Raw genomic sequence first — 15,465 nt, 5'->3', positions numbered from 1 at the left:
GCTGCTGAAGCAGCGCGTAAAGTCCTCGCGCACAGGGCAAGCGAGCGAAAGGGAGAATGGCCGGACTGCGCAGGTCACGAACGCTGCTTTAATCCTTTCGATCCGGGCGAAGAAGAGAGTGAAGGGAGGGGGGACGGGAGAGTGGAATGGGGGGGGGTCGGTCAAATAAGCAGGAGAGGACGAGATCGAAGTGGAACATTCCGCGCCAGCCAATCAGGGGGCAAGTTCGGCGGTTGCGTCACTTCGCGTAGTTCTGAGATCCTTCGAGTGGTCTCGCGACCGTGGCTGTGAGCTTCCCTCTGTGCCCTAGCAAAATACCATTTAGTCATCTCATTTTCGGAATTGGCTATGGCTAGTGTGCAGCCTATATTTTTATCCATCATAAGATTAGGGGGCAAAACTGAAATATGTTTCATATTTCATCGGTGTATTATGGAGGTTGCAATAGTATTCTTAATTACTGGGAGACTGACTCAGTTGGAATTATTTATTAAATTTATATCATACCTTTCTTCCAGAGTCTCAAGATCACTTCTCCCATTTTTTTCACCACAACAATGTCCCTAGGAAGTTGGTCTGAGAGATAGTGACACACCTGAACATGGATTATATGTTTTTATCAATACGCTTGTAATTTTGCACCTGTGGATGGGTAAGTTTAATAACCAACTTTCACTTCCTATCACCTTCAAAAAATGGCTTACACAATTATGGATTTACAAGAAATGAATATATATATATATATATATATATATATATATATATATAATGTCAGAAACAGAAATTATTCTTCATTGCAAATGCATCTTAAAAGCATTTTGATAGCAAATGTTCTGTAATACAATGACTAGCAAAATATGGCTGGATTTACACAGCACATTATACTAAAGCATAGTTGGTTTGTACCTCAGCACGTTGTGTAAATTTTTCAGTGTATGGTTATGGCTTAGCCTTTCTCAACCTTTTTACCCTGGAGGAACCCTTGAAATATTTTTCAGGCCTTGGGGAACCCCTGCACATCCAGGCTGAAATATAGGCCAGAAGTTACAAAATTATGTTTGTTTCATGTGTAGGCCTGTATATATGCATTAACAGTGTTCTTAAACTAAAAATAAAGAATGAAACTTGCCTCTTTAATGTGATGTTGCCTGAATTTGAAATAATTTTTTAAACAAAATGTGATCTCCCAGGGAACCCCTAGTGAACTCTCACGGAGCCCTGGGGTTCCATGGAGCCCTGGTTGAGAAATTCTGGCTTAATGTCTTGTGTGAATCTAGGCAGTTGAGATAATTCAACCAGTCAAGGTTCAGTTAATCATGGGTTAGCTAGTTATACAAACAACCAGTCAGTTTGAACATGGTAATAGCCATGTTTACACAGAACAGCCAAGATTCTGGAAAGTTATTTCCAAAGAAACTAGGATACCACAAACAAAAAATAAACCTTGGTTTGTATTCTGGATGCCAGGATATCTAATTTAGACAATATACTAAACAAACGATTTCTAATTTGGTTACTTAGGCTAGAGAAGCCTTTCCCTGCTTGCTCCCATGCGGATCAGTTGGATGACAACGCTCTAAATTTTTAGCCAGCATTATTCCTAGAAAATTATTCCATCAGAGAACAAAAAGAAGAGATTGTTCCTTTTTATTGCATTAATTGTGCCTCCCATGTGTAAACCCTCTTCAGCAAGACTTGCTGTGTTTTCATAATGTGCTAAGCTAATAACAGGTGAATTCACAATATGCTAAACCATAAACAAGCTAGTAACAATTTGGCTCAGTGTGTTGCCTGAAACTAGCCATTGATGTCATGCACACACATGCTTGCTTACTGTTAAATGAACCATGATTTAATTACCCCAGCTGGGTTCGCACATCACACTGAATTACAAACCAGCCAAACAGGTGTTGTGTGCATCCAGCTGAAATCTTATGTTTATAATACACATGCTTTCCCGCCACCCACCCCACCCCGTAGAAAATCCATTGAAGTGAGGAATGGAATAATTGCAAAACGTCTTTTGATAGTTAGCTGAATAAATTGTCCATGTAAAACAGTGTTTCTCAACCTCAGCAACTGTAAATCAAATCCCAGCATGCTGGCTGGGGAATTCTGGGAGTTGAAGTCCCCATATCTTACAGTTGCTGAGGTTGAGAAACACTGATCTAAAGGACTCAAAATACTGTGACATTAGCTTTCATGGGCATCATCCTATTTTTATCACAATCTGTGATCTGAATTTAGCCTAGAGCTCAGTGGCTGCTACATCACTGCTGTGTAACTCTTAGCCTGTACTGTTGTACATTTAGTACAAATCAGTTCAGAAAATCATGCTGTCACAGAAGGCCTGGCAATGGAAGATGTGATCTAGCCTTAAATTCCTCCAAGAATCCAGCTAAGTAGAGCACCAATGGCCTCAGGAGGGCATGCTCCTCCAAGCCCCTTTTCTGAAACTCCCCGAGTCCCTTTGACTAGGAATGTTGAAAATTGGCAGCACTTTTGTTTGAGGAGAAACATACAGAAACTGTCACATAAACTCCAAGACAGACAATGCTGTTAAAACAAACAAGCATATACTTCCCATCAATTCTTCCCTAAAGAAGGAAAAAATATGGAAAATTCTTGCCATGTCCATTGGCTTCATACAGGCCTACCCATTTTGCATTGTCATCCCATGTACTGTGGTCCATGGGTGGCTTCTGTCAGTGCTTTTTTGTTATAAAACCAAAACCAAAACCAAACAATCATAATAAAGGAGACAGAGGCAGCAATAAAATATGTGCAAACTTAAAGGAGAAAGAAATCAAGCTACACGTTAAAATTCAGCCCCCACTGAGCACTGCTGGACTTCCATTAAAAAAAAAAAGAATAAACCAATTGGAAGGGCATTCCAGGATTAGACACCAAAGGACTAGGGTGCCAGAAGTGAAATTACTGGATTCAGAAAAATAAAACTGCAGTAAGCCCAGGTAAACTACAGGGATATTAGATTTTAATTACCAGAACTCTGGGAATAATTAAATGTGACGTAAAGAAACTAAGAATTGAATTAGAAGAAAACATCATTAGGAAATGGGAGGAAGCTTTTAGTAGAGAAGGAGAAATGGAAGTTAACTTACTCTACTGACTATGAAATGAAAGCAAAACCTAGAGCTGTTTCTAAAGCTGTGCAGTGTTTGTTCTCCAGCTTGACTTTCCACCACCAGAGGGAAGGAATGAAAAATACTGTATTTACAACCAGCTACAGCCTTGAGTATAGTATATTGATTTGGAAATCAGTTCCACCCATACAAATTGCTAGGATTTAGATCATAGTAGCTTTGTTTATGTACAAATCTATGTATGATTACTTGGAAGAAAGTGCCACTGTGTTCATAGCCTATAGAGTAGAATAAGTTACTGCTGTGATTACACCAAACTGTTATGAGCAGGAACTCTTGAAGGCTAATGGATAAGCAGTTAAAAATATAAGGGACAAAAGATTCAAGTATTTACTCTGCTCAGCTAAGTCATTTATGACAGGATGGTTGGGAAGCTGAAATTGTTCTGTGGTTTTGGAGGGATGCTGGCATATAATTGTAACCAAAAATGGAAGTCTGGTCAGATTCACAAACTAATTATACTTTCAAAATACCTGTATGCACTTTTTTTGGTGCTTTAGAGTCAGTGTTGATTCCTGGTGACTGCCAGGGCAAGTCCCTGCCGTTTCTTGGCAAGGTTTCGGAAGTGGTTTGCCATTGCCTTCTTCCTAGGGCTGATAGTGAGTGACTGGCCCAAGGTCACCCAGCTGGCTTTGTGCCTAAGGCGGGACTAGAATGAACATTTACTTAGAAATAAGTCTCAGACTTACTTCTGGAGTTGACTTATTTATTTATTTATTTAATTTCTCTGCCGCCCATCTCGTGTACGACGACTCTGAGCGGCTTACAAAGAATAAAAATGGCAAATCGCTAAAACAATTCCATATAACTATAAATATAAAAATACAAATACAAATGGCTTTTAGTTTTTCTGTTTTGGTTCTGTAGGATGAGTTCATATGTGAATAAGCCATATGAGGCAGTTTGCTTGGCTTTGGCCTAATATATTACATGAAAGAGAGCCACTATGGTGTAGTGGTTAAGGCACCAGACTAGAAACTGGGAGACTGAGTTCTAGTCCACCTTAGGCACAAAGCCAGCTGGGTGACCTTGGGCTAGTCACACACTCTCAGCCCTAGGAAGCAGGCAATGGCAAACTGCTTCCAAAATCTTGCCAAGAAAACTGCAGGGACCAGTCAAGACAGTTGTCAGGAATCAACACTGACTTTAAGCCTTCTGCTCCCAAGTATATTAGGTAACTAAAGCTATTGTGTTTTATAGAGCTTAGTATATGGTTTAGCAAAATGTTCAAGGTCAGTCAATTGTGGTTTATTTAGAAAACATGGTTAAATTGTGTCTTAGCATTTGGTTTGAGAGAGGAAAGAGAAGGTTTAAAATTAAGTGAAGAGAAGGCAAGGAAGAAGAAGTAAAGGGCTTACGATAAGTATAGATATTAAACACCCATTGTATTAGATATTACAATAAGGTATTATGTTATATACCTCATTATTTTTCAAAATCCTTCATGTTCTGGATGCTGTGTCCTATAAACATGGGTTTACAGTTTTAACTACCTGTGTTCTGATCTGTGTGACTTGTAAATTCAGCATAAGTTACTTTATGTGTTGGCCTTAAAGTATGTAGTGAAGTTGATTGTCTTGTCTACCCAAAAATACAGCAAGTTCCTCAGTTATATTGACTGCCAGGAGGCACCCCATGACCGGCTTTGTTACTAGGATTCCTTAGATGTGGGTAACCAGGTGTTATTCTACAGTATTGGATTCAAACCTTCTAGAGAGAATTGAAATGACTTACATTACTTTCCTCCCAATGAGGACAAAACCAGTCATGTGATGCCCCCTGGTGGTCATTGTAGCTTAAAATACCACAGGGGATATTTACTGTGCATAAATAGAGAAATCCCAAGTGGAGGGTGGAAGTTATGTAGAATCCTGTGTACATGGGAGCATGATATAATACAGCATCTGTATCTCTGCTCTGAGATCTTAACAGAAGGTGGACTATATGTACCATTTTGATAGAACGAGTTCTTTAAGTAGACCATTAGGGGATGCTCCATACTGCTGTCAGAAAAATGAAGCTTACTCTGTGACATAGCTGTTACTGATCCTTTCTTGGTGCAGAATCGATTTACTTAGAAAAGAAGAAAGTTGGTGAAATATAGGAGATACTCAGTCAGCCTGTTCTTAGATAACCGAAACAGACAATACTTGGGTTTTCTCATAAGGAAAAAAAGAAAAATATAAACAAATTTGCTATTATGAGCAAAGGAAGAATACTGCCTATTCTGATGGAGGTAAATACGACCTACTATTTGTAGCTATTCTTAATTAGAGAAAGTTTATCTATTCCAATTGTATTCCTTCTTACTTATATTCTGCTTTGCCATGAATTTCATCAAAAATTGCTGGTGAAATAAACAACACTTCAGAACTGTTATTACAAATTATAAGATGGTGTGAACTTTGTTGCTAGGTTTACGTTGCCTTTCTATGATTCCAGTATGAAACTGCTTTTTTTTTTTAAGAATAAGTTGTTACAAGTGAAAAATCAAGTGTGCTTATTTATATTAGTTATGCAAGTAAATAATATTGGGTATTTGTGTGTTTTAGGAGTTAATACCCTTTTTAGGCAATGGGTGCAGTTGAGTGACTCCACATGATGTCATGGGTAGATTATAAATAATGTGTATAGATATAATTAAAAATAATTATTTAAATAATTTAAGAATGTAGGGAAAGCCTGCAGAGCACAGCTTCTGAAAGTTTTTCCAACCCTTTTAACAGCAGCTGCCAATAAGTAGCATTTCTTCTGGGTAATGAAGCAACATGTTGCATCTCTGTGTGTTTCTGTTGTCTGCTACCCCTCATGTTGTCTCCATGTGTGTTTGTGTGTGTGCATGCGCTGGGTGGATACTGGCCTAATCTCTCTCCCTCCCCCAGTGATCCTGCTACAATTGTTGCTTTCACAACTGGAAACCATCCATCTTGAGTAGGACAGAAACCAGTGGGAAGAAACAAATCTGATCTTAGCAACCTATTGATAATTTATGTTTATGGCAGAAACATAGGACATAAATGCATTAAACAAATAAACACAATCATTCCTTTGAGGGGTAAGTACTCCCCTTTATTAATATATTCTAGGATGATGCTTTGTTTTAGAGCCAATGGGGTGTAATAGCTAAGATGTAGGTCAGCTTAGGTACTGCTGATTACCATTGTTACCCCATTAACTATACAGATAGTCCTTGCTTACCACTTGTTCACTGACTGTTCGAAGTTACTATGGTACTGAATAATGAGACTTAATGACCAGTCCTCAACATTGGGGCTGTTGTAGCATCCCCGTGGTCACGTGACCGTGATTTAGGTGCTTGGCAACTGTCATGTATTTATGACGGTCACAGTGTCACGTGAACACCATTTGTAACCTTCACAGCCAGCTTCTAACAAGTCACTGGGGAAGCCGGCAGAAAGTCGCAAGTTGTGATCATGTGACATTGTGCTTAACGACCCATGATTTGCTTAATGACCATGGCAGAAGTGAGGTAAGTCCTTCATGGTCATGTGATATCTTGCTTAATGACCACATTGCTTAGCAACGGAGTTGTCAGTCCCAATTGTGGTCAGTAAGTAAGGACTACCTGTAATCTTTCTGTTCACTCATTCTATGGCTTCAGGATCCACATGAGATAGGCTGTTCATTGTGAATTAGTGGCAACTAGTGTGTTCCTCCCTGATTGTTCTGGACTAAATTGAGATGTAAGAAAACAGTAACTATATTAAAAATGATTAGGTAGTATTTCTGCATGAACTCTATACATCTAAGATGCTCACAAGTTGAAGAAGGTGGGAGGAAAAGCACTCTCTTGTTTGGGAGCTCCTAGTTCTTCCCAACATTTGGATATCCATGGAGTGGAACAGAGTTTTGGAGTGGATAGTACTCCATGAATATGTGATTATTTAGATCTTCTGTGACCTAACCACAAAAGATAATTACATCACTCCTACCTGCTAATTCTTGTCTTCTTAATCTAGCTGGTGAAATATTTTAATAGTCTCCTTTCAGCTACATTCCTCTGATTGTATAGCTAGTGAAGCAAGCTACAATACATGTTATATTTCACCGGAGCTCAGTTACATTAAGGATTTTTGTCAGGCATATTCCAATATCTGATACAGATGTGTGACACATGATACATTCCCCAAATATCTTACTGATCTTTTTCACTCATTTATTATTGTTCCTATGGACTCCTGAATTATGTGTGTGTAGGATACATTTGTGGGGGTTCTTCATTTGCTTTCATTTAACTATGAGAATAGTTGGGCAGTGATAACGTATCAGGAATTTGATTGTCAACGTACTGTAGTAAATAACCGTACAACCTTTTTGTTTTGCAGCCTACACTCCATTTAACAAAAAACTGAAACATGACATTTAACTTCTCCCACAAAAGCAGTACTATAACTGGCCTGTAACACATTCTTGCACTATAAACATGAGCAATCAAGCACATGTGGCCTTTCAAACACCTACTTCTCCAGTATTTACTGCACTGGGCATTTGTCTGGCACACAACAGAGATGTAAACATAACAGATATTGCTGTGGAGCAAACAATAGGGTTCAGTATCCTGGAAATTTAGGCGCTCCAATGTAGCTATAGACACAGAGGCTTCTACTCAAGTAGAAACCCTTTTCTATTTCCAATTTCTTTCCATATTTTCTTAGTGAGATTCACCTGGATCCTCTGATGGCATGAAGTTTATAATCAATACAGCTGTCAAGGGAAATAATTGATAGCTTCTGTGACAAATCATCAGTACGACTGGGATTGCAACCTCATGGAGCAGCTTTTCTCAACTGGGGTTCTAGGGAACCATAGGGTTCCACAAGAGGTCACTAGGGGTTCTGCAAGAGATTGTGATTAAAAAAATAAACGTGTTTTAATTTTGTGCACCACATACTACTACTTTTTATGCAAGGGTTCCCGAAGACCTGAAGATTATTTCAAGGGTTCCTCCAGGGTAATAAGGTTGAAGAAAGCTGTCATAGAGATTCTAAAGAAAGGTTCAGCTTCTGGAACAAACTGACAATTGGAAAAAGGATCCCAGGTAATATAAAAGTAGAGGGCAAAGCATTTTATAAAGAAACTTTATTTGAACTGATCTGTTATTTTGTATCTGTTTCGAAAGCAATGTACTACAATACTGACTCAAAATTTAAAAAGGAGATTCTTATCTCTGTATTCTAACACATTTTCAATTGATTCTTATGTGGTAGCTCTGCCTTAAATTCTATACTTACTTTTTAAAAAAGAATAATAAAGCAACCGAGTTTTGTACTGTTACTTTAAATGAGGTCTCATCATTTGTTTGTGGGATTTACTTTCTTCAAGTCTCTAATGACAATGATGGGCCTAAAAATACTCCCAACATAGAAGACTAACCCTTTAGGAAGAGTGCAACCCCCTCAACATAGATTTAATTTAGACTGAAGAACCACTTACCAATAATGACTGTGTCTTGTTTTGGACAGATTTTGTTAGTTAGCCTTCATTCAGCCAATTACCTTAGCTCAGCACCAGTGTGAGAGACTCAGCCTCTCTTATGTCAAAAAGGTAAGAGTTGAAAGTTAACAGCCTTCTGATGTCACACATCAGACCCTGAATGTCTCACATAATGGTCTCATGTAGCTTAACTGATGAGGGATAAGATCAAGCTCTCTGTCTGTAGGAACACTCAAGTGAAGAAGCTATGAAATTGAAGTGTAAATCACCACTGCCATCTTCTGAACAGTCATCTAATTTTGAATAATACATTCCTCCCACCAGGACTGTTCCAAATCCAAGTAGCTGCTCCAGGATATTATTGTCAATAGTACCAAAAGCTGATGAGAGGTCAAGAATCAACATACTCAGCTATTTTTCCTGACCAGGTGTGACCCGTCCTGCTTCACATTTAACCCCAGGCTTATATGTTGATGAAAATGCATGCCAAATATTAGCCTCATCACAGATAGCCTGGATCTGATCTTCCATAACACCTTGTAGTTTCTTTTCCAAACACATTTTTCAGTGTTGGAAAATTATGGACATCTTCCAAGAAAGACATATACTGAGGCTACAGGCACTGTCTTACGTATGTGTGGGTTGTTTAAAAAAGATCAGAGGTATATACCTCTTTTTTCTTTTTGTACTTATGGCTTTGTTCTCTATTTCTTTTCCTTCTTTCTCTTAAATATTAGTTCTTGTTAGTTTTTATCTTTTTTGCTTAAAAATTTAATAAAATTATTATAAAAACAAAAAAGTAAAATCATTTTCCCCCAAAGAACTGTAATTCTAGTTGATAAAAATTGAAGAAAACTTTGTGATAGCTATAAAATATGGCTGAGAGGACTGTGATTGTTCGTGCATTGCAATTCTGAAAAGGCAAATGTAAACTCAGCAGCAGCAGCTCTTGACCAGGTTTGTTGGCGTCTCTTAAGAACACCATGTCAGAAAACAGATTTCAGCTGTGATTTATATTTCTGTAAATTCAGTCATGTTTTTAAAATGTACTTTTGGGCTTGCAGAAATGCTCAGGGATTTTGAGTGGTTTGTGTCTGACGTTCTCTAGACACAGCATGAAGGGCTGATGCAACATGCTACAAAACAGAAAGGAAAAGAGTAAGTATTCTTTCCTCAGGTTAAAACAAAACATTCAGGGAATGTGACAACTATACTTAACAGTAAGTTTCCATCATGAAGGTTATGTACTTTGCATCTGAACAAACCAAAAGAAAATGCATTAAAATGAAAATCAGTACATTGTAGTTGCTCCTTGCAGCTTTTTAGAGACAGGTTGCAGTATCTAATTCTTCCCGTACTTTTTTAAATCAAGTTTTTCTCAAAGTAGTTGGCAATGTATAATAATGCTTAGAATATGGTAACAGGGAGCAAACCTGCATGCTTGAATTCTTAAGACTTCAATTCAGTAAAGTACAAGCCAGAGAGAGGTAAAGCTCCTGTTCAATTGATTGAACTAACATAGTAGCACATTGAATGTATACATACACACAGCATGGGAAAGTGAATGAGTGGGTGAATGGACAGAAGTCCATTCAGCCAATTACAAAAAAGTCACTTGTCACTTTTGTTCATCTGTGTGCACAAACTTATGAATAGCAAAATCTGCCTATTAGAGGTAAGGCAGGTGTGTTAGCTGTTGTCCTTCCAAGGATCAAAGGATGCATAATTTAAATCTCAGGTAATGATAGAGTTGAAGACTCAGCTCTCTGGAGAAAGGCTCTAATCCTGGGAAAGGTGGAAGGAAAGAGGACAACCAGCAGCAAGGAACATGGGTTCAGTTACAGTGGCAATGGGTACACCATCAGAAGACCTGAAGGAACAAGTTATGGACAAATTGTCATGGAGAAAATCCATCTATTTGGTCACAGAGTTCACACCAACTTGATGGCACATAATCGATGATAGTTTGATGGTCTCTCCCAGTATAATCCTCTATATCTTCCTTTGCCTTGGTTTTATGTACACTGATGTTAGAGTACAGCTTCAAAAACAGGCTTAGTGGGTTGTGTGAAGTCTAGATTTCAAAGGGAGATTTGTCCCTCTAAAGCATCCTTTCTTTCCCTCCTTGAAGGGAGGAAAAAAAAACAAAATTCCTTCACCCTTGGGACATTTGGGAATCAGACTCTTATTCCCCATGCCTTTCCCCTGACTCAGGGTGACCAATCCTGCTTTATTGTCAACGAGATTTACACACATGCACTCAAAACATTTTAAGAACATAGAATGGAATACAGTGAACCAATGAAAGAGATTCAGCTAGAAATGATTAAAATAAATGTCTATTTAATTTTTAATATTTAGTGCACCAAAATGCACATCATCTTTGTATCATTCATATGAACCTAGCCTCAAATTTAATGCAACATTGAATTCTGTAACATCCTTTTCTTTCTGAGGGCCACTGAGCAACTTTATCCTGACTTTTAATACTCAGGTTCAAATGCATGTTTTATGTCAGTTATGAAGTTAATTTCTTCTGGAGTACATTTCTTGTAAGTCACATATTCCTAATGTTCCACATAATCACTTCAATATTACAATGCCAGTGTGACCTCAGTCTTCCTACCATTTGTTTTGCATGAGTGTGATTTGTAAAAACCTCCAGTGGCAACAACAGAGTCTGCTATTGTCCATTATTCTCCAGTCAAAAATCTGCACAACACATCTATTTGTAAAAGATGAGTCCATGAAAGAGCATATATTTGGCAAAGTTGTGAACAAAACAAGCATATATTACGGAAAGTTACATAAAAGAGGAAATTTTCCTTTAAAATTGCATTGAGGAAATGTACATTAAATAAACATGCCCTAGAAATTTCACTAAAAATAGACGTTGGGAAAATGTATGTTAAAACCCACATATGTAACTAATTTTGTGTACAAAGCCTGTTAAGAAAATAACAGACAACAAATGGAAAGAGATTGTTAAGACTGAAAAGAAAATCCATTAAAAAAAACCCTCTGATGGATCAGAATAGCGTCTCAAAGATTAACACAGTACACACAGACACACACGCACATCCTAAAAGAGCAAGTAATCGGAAGACCCTGAAGAACAGCTGTTTTTTGGGATAGATATTTCTAAGCTAGGTAGCCCATCTGACCTAATATAAAGGCACATTCCAATGTTTCTCTAGTGACAATTATGAAGATGCATTATACATTTTGGTTACATAAAACAAAAGCACTAACTGCTTATATGTGTTCACTTCAATGCTTCAGGACAGAGAAAGACAGGCTATACTGTTTTATCAGGAATTTAGGAGTGCATAATACTGTAGTGGGAAAAAAGGGCCAGCAGAAGGCAGCATGGTCAATCTCTGAGCATTTGGGCTTCTGACAGATGATGGCATGCACTGGAAAGAGTTACATAACCAGCCTATCTTGGCAGAAAATTCTTCCCTAATGTCACTGATCTCGTGATGAAGCAATTCACAAGTTTCACATGCTGGATTCCATGGGACAGTATATGCCTCTTACATTCTTCGTGTAGCATTAGAACCATTATATTTATCGTATTATTATGTATCATGGAATACTTTGGTCTGTCCCCACGTCAACACAATATACTTGTAGCATAGTAAACGACAGTACCCTCAAATGCATTTTATAACTTTGCTTCCTCCAAGATCAAAAAGAAATTATGTACAAACACATGTAGAACTGTGTGAATCTGTGCCCTTTATTCAAAATTTCATTCATTTCCTTTCATTCCATATACCCAGGAAAGATGTAACCTTTCCACTCAGAATTAGAGAAGTAGCAGGATGACATTGTGCCATATTTGAATGAGTCTATCCTGTTACTTCTTTCTCTCACATCACTTCCATAGGTGTTAATGTAGTAGATGAGGAAGGTGAAAGGTTGCAAATAAAGGTAGGGGATGGGGGAGAATGGGGAAGCTGAACTCTTGATTCTTTGGTACTCCATCCATCAAACTTGATGGAGTAATTACTAGCCACAAGCAAGTTTTGGAAATATCAAGACAATATAGAGTTTGTCAATATCAAAGGGACAGCTGGCAAAACATTATTTGTGAATTTTTTTTTACAAAATCAGAATTTTAGCAAATAAAACTATTATAAATATTCACTAAGAAACCCACTTCCTTGGTTCATACAATCATTACTGTAGTTTTAGATATTTTAAAATTTATATTGTATACAGCATGTCAATAATGTCAAGAGATGACCCTCAAGGTTTTGGAGCCTTAGTGTGCTACAGAACAATAAAATGATTTCAGTCTCAACACAATCTAAAGACAGCTTACCTCAGATATGGATTAATATCATTTGATGATATTAAATGAACTAGTCATCCTTTCTACGTATACTGTACTGGAAGTTGCTCTGACAGACCATGACTGGAACAATGTTAATTGCTGGATCATTGTAATCTTATTTACACTTATCTAAAATACACAAGCCTATCTGTCCTGTCTTGAGAAAAAGTGCTCATTAGCAGTCAGTCTTCTTTCACACCATTAATGAGAATATGGAGTTTTGTTTTTTTTTATGTGGGTACACACAAAGTGTAAGTTGTACTATTTTAATTTGGAATCAGGCTTTGTAGCAATTGAAATACTGAGTGATGGGACTGTTCTACAAGCACAACTCACCATTTTACTCATCCAGTGGCAAATTTAGGTGCAAGCCCAGCAGGAGTGGCATGAAGCTACTCTTACTCAGATGCAGAGTAATTTCAGTGTCCTTTGAAACATTTTAAGCTTGTGGATAAACAATGTATATGAAATGTTTTTAAACTAAAAAAAAAAAGGCAGAAATCCTATCTGAAACATGAGGACAGACAAAATATGTTTCACTGGACTGTCATCTGTTTTTTTCCACAGCAAAAGTAAGGCAGCTGTGTTAATGTTACCGCTGTACATAAACAGAAGCTACCATTCTAAAAACACAAAGCCTGTGGATGAAAGTCTTATGCAGCATGTGTCAATTCCATAGGAACATAATCCTTGACATCTGGAAGAACACCAATGATACAATGCATCTCATCTCTGAAGCATTACTCTCTTTTTGGAAAACCAAAATATTCCACATAGCAATAAAAGTATTCAACAGTCTCCTCTATGTTTTTATAGTGGAGCAAAGAAACCACTTGTACTGTCAGTCACAGCAGTCTGACATCTCAGCAACCAAGAGAAGGCTTCTTTGCTTAATTAGTGCTACCTGCATGCTGTTTTCCAGATCATGTTCAGTGAATGGTAGTGTTCTTTTGACTGAATACCAATAACAAGCATTAGTCTGCATCAATGCACCATCTCCTTTAAGAATATCCTGGCTTTCCTTCCTCTTGTATAGGCTGTGAGGTCTCATGAGAGAGGTGCTGCTTCTTCTGGCCTTCACAATTCTCTTCTTGACCAATAGGCCCAAAAGTCCTCTTATATTCTCCCACAGTGCTGTGAGGTTGTCCAGGATCCATGCCATGATATGTATTGATTTCAGCACATTTTTCTTTATAGTGGTGAGCATTGCCTGCAAATGTCTCACAGCGGTTTAGGTTTTCCTCTTGCACTGGGTTCCCCAGGCTGTCATCACTGGATCCAGGAGACATTGACCCCTCTTGGGAGTTCTGACTAACATAGACAAAAATAATTTCACCTTTAAAATTCATGACTTGTCCACTTGAAATGAATGTAGAGTTCCCATTTCCTGTCACATTTCCTAAAAGGGGTCAGAGCAGAGGGAAAGAGGTACATACATAATTAATACATTACAACATGTCTACACTTTGAGAGCTTAAATATCACAATAAGAGGATCGCAACCAGTCAATATTCCAAGGAAGGACATAGTTTGTACAAAAGTAAAAACTGATATCCCAAGCCAACATCAGCTGGAAATAAAATACTCTCTTCATAAATCTTGTGTGCATTTCTGGAAAATATGTCATTCAAATTAGCAGATTGACAAGAATACCCTTCATAAGTAGCCAAAATGAGATATTTTAAACTTATACCCAGACAAACAAGCAATTCTGCTATAGGTAAATGGGTATAATGCTTCTGTAACACTACCAAAACTCCTAATCAGAATTAGGATATTGGCTTTGTTGTTTATTCGTTTAGTCGCTTCCGACTCTTCGTGACTTCATGGACCAGCCCACGCCAGAGCTTCCTGTCGGTCAGGATATTGGCAATATACTGTATTATAGGTTTGCACATTCTACCAGTTAACATTATTTTGGCATCCAGTTTGCATAAACTGCACTTAAACCATAATATGCTTAATTTAGTTTCAGTTTAGCATGCTGTGTGAACCCAGCAACTAAATTATAGTTTATGGTTTGGTTTGTTGTATGAGTTTAGCCAATTGTGGTTTAACCAATTATCTATGGCTTAATATAATGTGTTATATTTGGATTGGATAATTTATAATATACAATAATTGGATTCTGTTTTGTTCTCATGATGATGAGCATTAAGAGCAGAGAACAGAAGATAGATACAACATGCTAAGTCATGTAGTGTTTTGTTTTGTTTTGATTTAGCTTAGTGTGTTATATTAAACCAGCCACTGTAGCGTATTCAGCAGATTGATTAGTGAAATGTATCAACATGTTCATTTGTTTAGTTTAGAAAAGAGAACTATTGTTGGGGAACACTTGAGCCCCCTGATTATCTAACTGCTATTAAGACATCAATCAGTGTCACATTTCTGCACCAGACTCTAATGATCCTGTGTCTGAGAAAGCTCTTATGAAGAATTTGTTCCCTGCTTCCTATTGAAGTGTACATTTCCATTAGCTGTAGAAAAAAGGAGGTGACTTCC

At 37.7% G+C, this 15,465-nt stretch overlaps 1 protein-coding gene across 3 annotated transcripts in view; it reads right to left on the bottom strand.

Moving 5' to 3' along the window:
• Nucleotides 1–11,346: 11,346 nt before the first annotated feature.
• TNFRSF11A (TNF receptor superfamily member 11a) overlaps nt 11,347–15,465 on the bottom strand; it is a 42,319-nt gene continuing 38,200 nt past the window's right edge. For all 3 annotated transcript variants that reach the window (XM_063298785.1, XM_063298787.1, XM_063298788.1), the window contains exon 10: nt 11,347–14,359. In XM_063298785.1, coding sequence (XP_063154855.1) covers nt 13,962–14,359 — 398 coding nt within the window. In that variant the 3' untranslated portion in view covers nt 11,347–13,961. The remainder of the gene's footprint in view (nt 14,360–15,465) is intronic.

This window comes from Candoia aspera, chromosome 3 (assembly GCF_035149785.1).
Source record: "Candoia aspera isolate rCanAsp1 chromosome 3, rCanAsp1.hap2, whole genome shotgun sequence".
NCBI classification, from domain to species: Eukaryota; Metazoa; Chordata; class Lepidosauria; order Squamata; family Boidae; genus Candoia; species Candoia aspera.
The sequence above is the reverse complement of the archived record's forward strand: the minus strand, read 5'-3'. Positions and strand labels throughout refer to the sequence as shown.